The 11,537-nt window shown below is 36.8% G+C and overlaps 1 protein-coding gene across 6 annotated transcripts in view; it reads right to left on the bottom strand.

Moving 5' to 3' along the window:
• Nucleotides 1–1,835: 1,835 nt before the first annotated feature.
• The window catches only part of TLL1 (tolloid like 1), a 141,668-nt gene continuing 131,966 nt past the window's right edge, over nt 1,836–11,537 (bottom strand). For 5 of the 6 annotated variants that reach the window (XM_075751826.1, XM_075751828.1, XM_075751827.1 and 2 more), the window contains 3 exons: nt 10,370–10,583; nt 5,588–5,838; nt 1,836–3,859 (listed from right to left, as the gene is read on the bottom strand). In XM_075751826.1, the coding sequence (XP_075607941.1) occupies nt 3,725–3,859; nt 5,588–5,838; nt 10,370–10,583 (600 nt within the window). In that variant the 3' untranslated portion in view covers nt 1,836–3,724. Of the gene's footprint in view, nt 3,860–5,587; nt 5,839–10,369; nt 10,584–11,537 lie in introns of those variants that run through there. The other variant, XM_075751829.1, reaches the window with a different exon arrangement.

Here is an 11,537-nt window from a genome sequence, read left to right as displayed (position 1 = left end):
ACTCGCTGTTTCATGGGTCTCAGAGCAAGGCAAGATTACTGAAATATTTTGCAGATTACAACAAATGGCCACAATATCCACTGTGTGTACACTTACCTTGCTTTATTCACTTCATCTAGACCTTCACAGCTCTTATGTAAGGTAGCCATTTTAATTGTCCTTCACCAATGATTTTTATTCTTTTTTTCCTTTTTCTTTAAGGATGAAAGGAAAGCCTTTCACAAACATATCTTCCCTCTTATATGAGCATGGTATTGATCACAGAATTTGGTCTGCTACAGACTTACATTCTTCAGGAGCCAGTCAGCCACACAGATCCAGCATGTGCCATCAACTTAACACTTTATGCTGAATGTAACAACATTAAAGAATAATACTCAGCACACATCAGAAGCTCTTTATGTAGCTGTGGAGAAAACTTTACATCATGTTACAGGAAAATTCATTTGAATCCAGCGGCTTACCCACAGTTAAGAAAGTTTGTATCAAATAAGAAGCAGAATAAGTATCACCTTCACCCTGCTGGGAGTGTTGCCAGTAAACGCATGGTGACCAGGTCTCAAAGGTGGATCTCCAGCCCATTGGATTTTGTGACTTGGGGTTTTTTTGACTACTCAACAGGCAAGATCTTTAATCAATGTTGTGTACAAATTTCTCCATTTCAAAGATTTTTGGGGAAAACCCACGCTGCTTTTCATAATTTCATCAACATAGATTATTTTTTTCATTGTTTTCTTATTGTTAGGCTATTTATAAGGCATACAGCCATTAAATGAGTTCACTGAATACGTGATTTTCATTACATCAGGAAAAACCTCCTAGGACTTGGAAATAACTACATTTTTAATAGCATCTGATAGCACCATGAGGCATTGATTAGGACCATGGCCAATGCGAAGATATGATCCATATGGTCCATTTATCAAGATAATCACTAAGAACACCTTTCTCATTTTCACCACTCTTAAGCATATGGGATCTACAAAGAAATAAGTATTTAGAGAAATAAAATTAAACTTTGTATTCAAAGTTATGGCAACTCTCTTCTGACTTCTACATATGCCCTGTGAAATAATCCCAGACATACTGTACTCAAAGCAACACTTTGATATGACCACAAAGAATCACCTTACACAGGGTCTTGGAAATACACTATTTGGTGTTCTTGCCCTCAGCTTGCCCAGTCTAACCTTCTTCCCCAACTACTCCAGTTCTACTACGTAACAGAGGACAGTAGGATGTATACACAAAGGGGTCTGTACGAACAACAACAACAACCCCTTCCAAAAAAAAATTAGTCTTGACTCAACCCTACGGTTGTTAAAGTAATCCTGAGGGGAATAAAAAAAAAGCCAAATTTAGAGAAAAGGAGGACTTAAAATATTTTCTTTAGCAAATGGAAGGGAGACTGGAACAGAAAAGTGGAGAAAAGGTAACATGGAAACCTGCTCTTGCTCCCAGCCTCAGACTTTCCCAACTCCTTTTGGCTACCTGTGCCAGGGGGACACTGCTGCTGCTTGCTTTTCCTTTCAGAAATTTGAGCACTGGTATTCCACCCAGCTGATAAATTATGTATCAAAGCTAAGAATACAATTTTTTGAAACTATAGTAATATATCTGCCAGAATTTTGTAGTAAAAGATCCTGGAGATGATGTTTGCGGTTAACTTCTTGTGCAAACACCCTGAAAAATGAACCAAACAGGACAGTGGAGCAGCATTATAAAAACAAAGAAATTATTCAGTTTTTGAACTTCACACACATAAACTGTCTGGAAAGGAAAGCAGTAATATATGAGCAGCAATAGTGGTGTTAAAACAACCAAAGACACCTATACAGACATTTGGGTTTTATTTTTATAAAAAAAGATCAGATTTATTAGTGCCAATGTATGTTCATAGTAAGGTAACAGAAACTAAGCTAATCTGAGTAGCAACTTACATCAAAGGATATCAAAATAATATTTCTTGTAAGTGAAACATAATACTTCATTTAAACTTGATTCTTGCCAACTAGAAGTCCTTGTTATCTGTCTATGAAGCCTTTAAAGAAAAGTTGCTACAGTCAAACAGGGTCCTGATAGAACTTGGCACATAAAGAAACAATTCAATTTTCACCCATACAATACCTCTCACTCCCCTGGAGCACTCATTCATACAATACTTACATAATGCATATACATTATGACTAAAGCCATGTATGGCCTAAAGCACATAGAATATCTCAGTTCTAAACGTAACATATCTCTACATCAAAAGCAGGTCACTGTATTTACAGCAGATGATCTCGCTCTGCAGATGGGGCTTTTGCTTGAAGATGCTTTTGTTAGCATATGCTAAGATGTCCAAGTCATCGAATTATTAATCAAATTAGAGGTGAATCTACAGGAAGATCTGTCTGACCGTGTGCGAGGATTCTAAGGCAATAGTAGTAGTTGTTCCACAGAACTAGCGCTGCCGTTACAACCCGCTCTCCCCTGGAGCAGTAAAGCCTTCCTCCTTCAGATGCAGCCAGGTGTAGTGAGACATTCATGATCTGCAAGCTGTTGGCTCAAAAGTCTAAAACTTCTTGGTTTGTTTTTGTTTTTAATGTTCATGGAATAGCACCATAAGAATTCACTCTTGATAACAAACAAATCCTGGGTCTGTTGTTTTGTTTTGCTTTTTTCGCCATCACAGAATCTCTTACTCCCAGAAAAAAAACCTCTTTGGGAAACCTCCCTCTTGGATACTACTGCAGCTTCATTTTTGATTAGCTAACCCAGACAATTAGCTCATTCACAAAGAGGTCCGAAGAAATAAAGCTTAGTAGTGGTTCCAAATGGACTGCTAAAAACAAATTCAGTAGGAGGAGTTTCAGACATCCTTGACTATTTCTGTTTCTCATGGATACAGACTTTGATTCAGGTCAGGTTTTCTTCTCAGTCTCTTTCTATGTTCAGTGCAAAATAAGAGCACATCATCAGAGATAGCTTACTTAACCAGTAAACCAAACATTTTCAGATGCTTACACTGTTCAAATTCAGTCAACTAGTGCTTGGTCAACTAGTGATGACTGATGTAACAGTTCAGACTTCTCAGTCATTAGTAAAACAAAATACTCTAAAGATCAGTTATGTTTCAGAAGTAGAATTTTCCAGTTTCAAAATACTGATAACCTGATATGACAGATGAATTTGTAAAAAATACAGAACAACACAGGAAGATCTTCCCATTTCATATCTTCTTTCAAGTCCTTGTACACACCGTACGCAGGATACAAAGTCAAAGCAACTAGATATAAGGACAGTATTTTGAGTGTGTGACCTGAAAGCGCTTTTTTTCCTCCTGGACACCGTACAATTGTCAGAAGGAAGAACGATCTGCAGGGTCACTTCCCCTGAATGCAACTGATTGAATCTGCACGCATCTATGACAAATGTCAAACCGTGAACAAAAGCTTTTACATTCTCCGTGCGTGCAAAGTCCTTTCTCAAGCTTTGCAGAGACAGTCAAGTATGGAGCCCGCACATCATCATCTATCATCTTGTCTATTCCACTGGGATAGGTGTTTGTTGATTTTTTTAATTTTATTTCAGTCTCTGGTCTTATAAGTCATCATTTCAACTGAACTCATATAAAACATTTGTGCTAATAATTTCAGTTTAAAAAAAAAAAGACACGCCTTCCTTTCCTCTGTGTGTTCTTTCTTTCTCACTCTCTTTTTCTGGCATAGAGGTTCTCGTGTTATTTTTTGGTGTGCACACTATCTGGATATTTTATACTTCTATATCGTATATGAAATCCTTTCTTGTTGATTGTATCATCAGTGTGAAAGTGAAGTAAAAGAGCTTCCCCTGCTGAATAAATTTCTTCTGGTGGCTAAAATAAATGAATAAACAAACAAATTAACTGTCCATTCTGTGTATTTATACCTTTCATTCACTTTTTTTTTTTAATGGACATTTCCCTTTTGTATTTAATTTGTATTGAATGTATCTACAATCTTTTCTTATGAGACAGAGAACAAAGCTTCTCATTCTTTTGTCCTTCCCAGATGTCTTCTGTAGTTCTTCTGAGTCATGTAAGTGACTGGGCAGGACCATAAACAATATTCTAAATTAAACAAATTACTCCAGTAATAAGATAAGCAAGTAACTCCAGTACCTATTATAACTCCAAGATAAACAAAGTACTCCAGTACCTATTTTCCATTTTATTCTTCATAGCCCTCATGATGACCTGTCTTATTACTAAAGCACATTGATCAGAAGTACCAGCTGAACTACCAAGTCCTTTTTCTGAAGTTGAGGAGGTGTTAATGTATACTGGCAGTGCCCTTTGCTCACTTCATCTTGGATTATTTTGCTTTCAATAGCTTTTCTATTTAATTCCATCTTTCCTATGTGCTTGCTTTGGAATGGCCTCTGAAGCCATTCATCCATATCTTACCAGAACCAAACCAAACCAACAACAAAACCCAACCACCACCACCCCCACACACCCCCGCTGCCCACTTCCCCCTAAAAAAAGAAATCAGCCTGAAATTGGGCTATTCTCCAGTTTGCTGCCCTCCTACTTGTAAAATAAGGCAATATGCAAAGAAAGGCATTGTTTTGTGTAAATTAGTAGATGCTGGGCTCAGCTGTAGCATTTCCCTTAGAACAAATTGCCTACAGTTCAGTGGTAGCACCTTTCCTGCATCTCTGAGTGTTCAAAAAATGCCCTAAAAGGATTTAAGCCAGCTTACAGGTAATTTGTCTGAGCAACTGAGATGTTTGATCCAGCACTGTGGCTGAATCCAAAAAAGTGTCACGCAGTTAATTAAGCGTTCCTACGGTCTTATGTAAAGGCTTTCAAACCCTTTATCTAGGCAAAGGGTATACGTATGAAAGTGTGCTTGTATTTTCACATGTATAAAGAATTGATGAAGACTTGTGAGATCATTGCACCAGCCTTCTCAAGGCAGGCAGCCAACAGAACAATACAAGTCTAAAAGGAGAAATAGGATACACCCTTTTCAGGATGTCACCTGGCCAATTTCCTCCACGTCTCACAGTTAAAACGTGTTAGAGATACATTTGGGATGACAAGGCTTTCTTAAGGCCCGTATTCATCACACAGTTTAGGAGCACTTTTCTCCCCCCCCTCCCCCCCCAGAAATCAGATTTAAATAGTAGATGAGCATATTATAAATGCTTCCCAAGCTCCCTGCCCCTACAAAATGTGGCTTCTTCATTCAAATTGAAAGAATTTTAATGTGATAATTTTCAACACCAGTGCATTTCTCTCCCTCTAAGGGAAAATGCTGTTAACTTTTTTTGGGGTGCTGTTAAACACTCCACTGCCAGCTACCTACAGTTTAACATAAGATTACAATAATTTGATGAAAAACTAGATAAGAATATTGTTGAAAATATTTCAAGGGAATGCTTGTACTACATGTCTGGAAATTTATATTTAAAAAAACAATAACCCAGAACAGATAATCTAGTATCTTCATTATAAGGTACAGTAACTAAATCTCATCCCTTCTCATCCCTTTCCTTCCTCTGCCCCTTCTTTTTCTTTTTATTGTGGAAGTAAAAACTTCAGTACCTGCTTACTTACCCCAGATCCACAAAATCTCCCAAGTCTCAAAGCTGTCTTATCATGACCATCAAAGAGCTCCACATAGTCATAACCACAGTCTGCCTCTTCTTCAACCTCAAAAGTCTGAAACATTAACTCGACTCGATAGCCGCGCTCTGCCACCAGCAGCCAGTCGCAGTCCGCCTGAACCGGATAGTTGTTATCGCCAAACTGAGCATGCGAGTACAGATCTTTGGGCTTGGTTTCAGCTTTCAGCCGACCACCACACTCTGAACAGAAGAAAAAAAAATAAGGACGAAGAAGCTTATTCAGTGCAAATTAGCATTTTCTTTTCATAGATGCCCAGCCACTCATTCAGGCTGAGTGCATTTTTATGCCACAAGCAGGTCAATCAAACAAAGTACAGAGTGAAGTACTACCCAGTATGAATACAAATCCATCATTCTGAGTCTTCCCTATATAAATTCTGGTTTGTAACTACAGAAAATTGAGCATATTTCACCATTGTCAACTGAAAGACCAAAAGGCAGAGAACACTAAAGTTGTAAGGAATGTGGTTCAGACTAATATTCTACCCTAAAGTGAATTCAGCTTCTACAGTAACTTAAATGTATAGGTGTTATGCATTTGTCAATTACAAATTCTACTACAGTGTAACCAGCAATAGATGGAAAATTGGACTTCAAAGAAAAAAATGCATTGTTTATTATGTTTCCTCCATTATGGGTGGAGGCTTTTTTTTTCTTTACAGCTACAAAGATTTAAATGAAAACAGCATAATTTTGTTCTCATTTCTCATCAAGAACAATCCATCTCTTACAGCACCCATAAAACCACCAAGTACAAATGAGCTTGAACAAAAACCTGAGATTCACAAGTTTAGATTCAATGTTTATAAATAAACGAACAGATAATTCCGTCTGCATTTTGATCAAATGTAGCTATTATAAATTGATCATTTTAAAATAACCTGGAAAACATTGCAAGATTCAAACATTTCTAAGCTTTGGTGAATTGATAATTTGAATTTGACTTCAGTGTCATGGACTCCATCCACACTAAACATGACCAATTGCAATGTTATATTGTGAGGAATCACGTTTCAGCTGGGAATTAATGACAGTAATGAGCAAATTCTTATTTTTTATAAGCATGGTGTTTTTTCTTAATAAGAAAATAAAGGAATCAAAGCAGGAAATAAAAATATGGAAGTAGAGTAATCCATTATGCATGATCTGTTGTTCAATTTGAAATTTCAAAATTTTTTTGCTTTTAAAAAACAAATAAGAGCATATAATAAAGAAAATTAGTCAAAAGAGATAGTTCAAACAGATCGATCAAACAGTTATTTCTTATTGGTTTTCTAATTTACTGGGGTTTTTTTCTTGATTTCATTTACTTCCTTTTTTTTTTTTTACTGGACTGTTGCCAACAGTAAGAACATCTGCCTGCTTCAGACACAGAACAGCTGCTAAGGAGAAAATGTTTAATGAACTGTCTGCATTGTTTCCCTCTGCTTGCTACAGTGGACAGGAGCTTAAAGGAAAGTTGTAGCCATACTAGCAATGGCAGAAAATGGCAATTCCTTTTTCTCTGTCCTCATCCCATGGATTACAGCCTTGTATTTTAAGATAAAGTACTGATTTTAGAAATTACAAGTCAGATTTTCAATTTCTTAAGGTCTAAGTTGTAGTTTCAAAAAACCTACATCCAGCCTGCACAATGCAGCGCTGCATTAGGACACGTGGGACGGGTCTGTGCAGAACAGAGCAGTGCCACGTAGCAGCGCTTCCTTAGCCTTGACATCAGAACTAACCTAGCTGCACCGACCATCACGCCTTCCATTGTGTCGGGGCTGCTCTGCTGTAGGTACGACGTACGCATCTGACCGTAATGAATTATATCTGACTTGTAAGATGCTGTTGATCTGACAGCCTTAGGTGAAAGACTTTTTTCTAGATCAGCTAAGGAACAAAAAACTTTTTCTTGTTTCCTGACCTTTCTAGGGGTTTTTAGGCTTCTTGCAAACATAAGAGAAAATCAAGCAGCAGTCTCTCGACTGTTTAGCAAGCTGGACAGACAGGAAAAGCTTAAACTCACACTATCTGAACTAGTGAAACAAGATTATAAGTTTGATTCAGCATTGCCATAATGAATAATTGTAGTCATTTTGGAAGCGACAGAGGATCCTACACTGAGTGACACCTGAGAAGCCCAAATTTGTCAGAGGCATCCTCCCAGGACTGACAAATAGGAACAGGACCTACAACAGACCTGGAACCTCCTGCAGCAGTGGCTGGAGGCCATGGAACATAAATGAGGCTGTCCAGAAGGGAACCAGATGCCTGTGTTAGGGCAACCAAATCACTCCCTGAGCAATGATGCTTAATGTTCTGTCAGGACCATTTTTGTAAATTCCTTTTGAATGGGTTATGCCTTTTCTGAGAGGGAAAATATAGGAGAATCTCTTTCTAAAACTGTGTTGCACTTTAAAAGCAGCATTTTATAAGTTTTGCCTTTCTATCCAATCTATTTTTTGAAACTTTATTGCCCCTGCTGCTACACTTTTATCCGGTTTGGGTTTTTTTGGTGGTTTTTGTTGGGTTTTTTTTAATATTCAATGGAATATTTGGATATTTCAATTGCTATTTGGATAGTTATTTCAAGCCAAAAAAGTGTCACAGAAGGGAAATCAACATCAGCAGCAGCATCTACTAGGATAAGAGGCCATTAAATCCTGAAGATGCTGGGAATACAGCAGCATAGACACCTTTGGGCATAGGATCCAGTTACTCTTTCTCTGCTGTTCTATTACATGGGCCCTTCTACTGAGTGAGTTCTGCCCAGAGGTCAGAAGTGAAGGCAGCAGCTTCCTCAGCTCTCCCTGTCTGTCTGCACAGCTATGCAGGATTCAGCACAACCACGCCTACTTCCATTGCATACTGTCAATTATTATTTGCTAGAAAAAATAAAATAAAGAAATACAACCCACTACCTATACACTTGTTAGACATCTATTCATTCACATGCGTCCCCAAAGCACAGAGGTAAAATTCCCTCGGAGCATCTGTGTTTGGCTCAAGACCACAGGAAAAGGCTACAAGATCCAAGTTGTCTCTCACTAAATGGTAAAAAAGCACATGCTGGAGATGTGCTGTTCAACTTAGCGAGCAGTTGGTGCAACAGCAGTTGACAGAAATAAATGTCCTCTCTTAAGGAGGCAAACTTTCTAATTTTTACAACACTTACAAACTGGGTAGATTCTATTCTTCAGACTTTCTCAGAAAAGCACTATTATGCATGCTAAGAAAGTTTTTACATTTAAGGCACATAAAACTCAGCAGATAAATATATATATAAAAATATAAATTCCATTAAGTCATAATATAAATAGCAATCTTCAGAAGCTAGGGAATACAAATTTGAACTTATTTCAATATAACGAGTGCTCCAATTCAGCAAATTGAAAATGAGAAGAATAAATGAGACAGTAGTTTTACAAAACCTGTTTCTAACAAGAGTTCTGACCTTTAAATATTTACCTCGAGGTAATTTAAAAATGAGTAATTACTACCATTTCTATTTAATTTTCCATCTAAGGGAAGGGGTTACTGCAGTAGGGAAGGCAAACAATGGCATGCTTGTAGAAGAGGATTTCCCACAAGAAAAACAAATTGAATTACAGGTAGCTAAACTTTTCACTTTCCAGGTCCAGGTCACGAAGAGTGAATAGTTCATATACTATTGCTTACTGCCTTTCTCTGAAGGGAAATTAAATTAACAAAGTTTTAGAATTATTCTTAACAAAGAAGAAGGAAAAAAAGAGAAAATGCCTACATTGACATATGAGGTTTTGTTAGCTTAGCACTACACATCAACTTAGTGAATACTCTGGATAATATCAAATGGTATTAACAGTGACTAATCACCTTGATTACTACCTTCTATTAATAACTGCTACCTGTCAGTAAATCTTATGTACCAGCACAGACATTTATAAATATTTTCTGCATTCATATTTATTGCCAAATACTGGATGAATAAGAATGAAAGTAAAGATAGACATTATGTCTGAAGAAGAAAACAACAAAGAAAAACCCTCGTCTTACAGCAAGCATTGGAATTTCAGAGAGTCAGCACTAGGGGCCACTGTAAGCCAAGCAACTTCAGGAAAATAATGTACACAGTATGAAAATGTCCCAAGAAATCTATTAATGCAATTGCAAAACACTATTCTTAATTTCAGTGATTTCTGCCAAAGAACAAATTAGATGGTAAATTTCAAGGAGATTATATTCTTCAAGTCTTAAGAAAGTCTTCAGTATTGTTTTTTCTTATTTTTCTTTAGCTTATCTTCCTTTTTTAGTTCTACAGGAAAGTAATAGCTGTTTACACAAACCCCAGACTTTTGTTTAAGTTAGAACAGGAAAGTAATAGAGGTGCATCACATGCCCCACTGAGGTATTGCTATTAGAAATACAATGAAAAGCTATTGAATCTTTCACAAACTAATGGCATGAATCTTTCTATGCCAATATCTTCTTTTTATCAGATTTTGTTTCAAAATCTTTTAATCGTTTACCTATAAAATTGACACACACACACAAAGAGAGAGAGAAAAGGAGAAAGAAACGTCTAAAATATTAGAGAATACTTTCTGCAATCTCAGACTTTCCTACTTTTCTTAAGGTTTCATTACATGTAGTTGTAACATTGTCTTATCTGTTAACTCATCCCATTCCTAGAAAAGAAATGAAACAAAGGGGAAGTTATTAGTAAAGTACATCCTAATTTTCTGACCTGTAGAATGCGTTGCTTGGAAGCCTTTTCTTTGAACTGATGCATCAGAAATAAAGCGGAGAAACATTTTGTTGCCAGTAGCAATGAGAGGATCTGGTATCTTATTGCCGCATAAACGTCCCAGAATTGGTGATTTTTCACTTTCACCATCAAACACTTCCAAGTGGTCGTAAGCACATTCTTGATGCTGTTCTATTTCAAATTCATTGAAGGTCTAGGGGGGGGAAAAACCAAAATGACTCAATGTAGTACTATATTTACTATCCTTATATGGTACGTATGTACCGATAGTATGTTTCAGAATACAAAGCAGGTGTAGTTAAAATGACAGATTTTAGCAATACTGCCCCTACAAACCTGTAGCTTTGAATACCATACTGATTTTGCGAAAGTGGAAAGATAATTAAGTGAATTTTAAGAGGGCATCATCCTTCATATAAAAAGGGATTAGAATCTTTACAGCCAATGAGTATCCAGAACAGAATATTAAATCTAGATTACTGTGACTTTTCTATTGAATTTGTACCATTGTAGATTACTTCCAAATTTCACAGAACATTCAAAACCATAAAAAGCAGGAAATCTATTGGTTCCTCAGATGGTTCAGGACTGATTGAAACATCTGCAAAACATAATGCCCCCTCCTCCCCTTTTTTTTTTTTTTTTTTTTTACCTCACACCACAACTAAAGCCTTCAGGAATGACCTTTCTACATGAATGGTTATGCATGAAATTTGAATTTTCTAATCTAACATTTAGAGATCTATTTTTTATTATTACAGCACTAACAGTATTTCAGGCTGCACCTTTCATGCTAAGATCATATATTTGCTAGTGAAATCACTGTGAAAAACAGCAAAATTTTGTTGATTGTTTACTAAAAAAACTTCAGCAGACTCTTTTGCTGTTCTCAGCCCTCCCAAGAAGATTCGAATTGCTGCCATATTTTGAACACAGTAATTGCAGATTTTACTTCTTTTCAAATCCATGATGTTTCTTCTACACTTCAAAACTTTTATCTTAGCTTCTGAGCTCCTAGGGATTCTCAGGCTCTCTTAAGGCTCGTGGCAGCTTCTAAGGACAAATTTGGGTTTATTAAAATTGTAGATTGCAAGTCCTTCGGAGCAGAGCCTGACCAACTCACTTTTCAAAACTTTTGGAATTTATA

The sequence above is a fragment of the Balearica regulorum genome, chromosome 4 (genome assembly GCF_011004875.1).
Source record: "Balearica regulorum gibbericeps isolate bBalReg1 chromosome 4, bBalReg1.pri, whole genome shotgun sequence".
Lineage (NCBI taxonomy): Eukaryota > Metazoa > Chordata > Aves > Gruiformes > Gruidae > Balearica > Balearica regulorum.
This window is presented reverse-complemented; position numbering and strand designations above follow the sequence as displayed.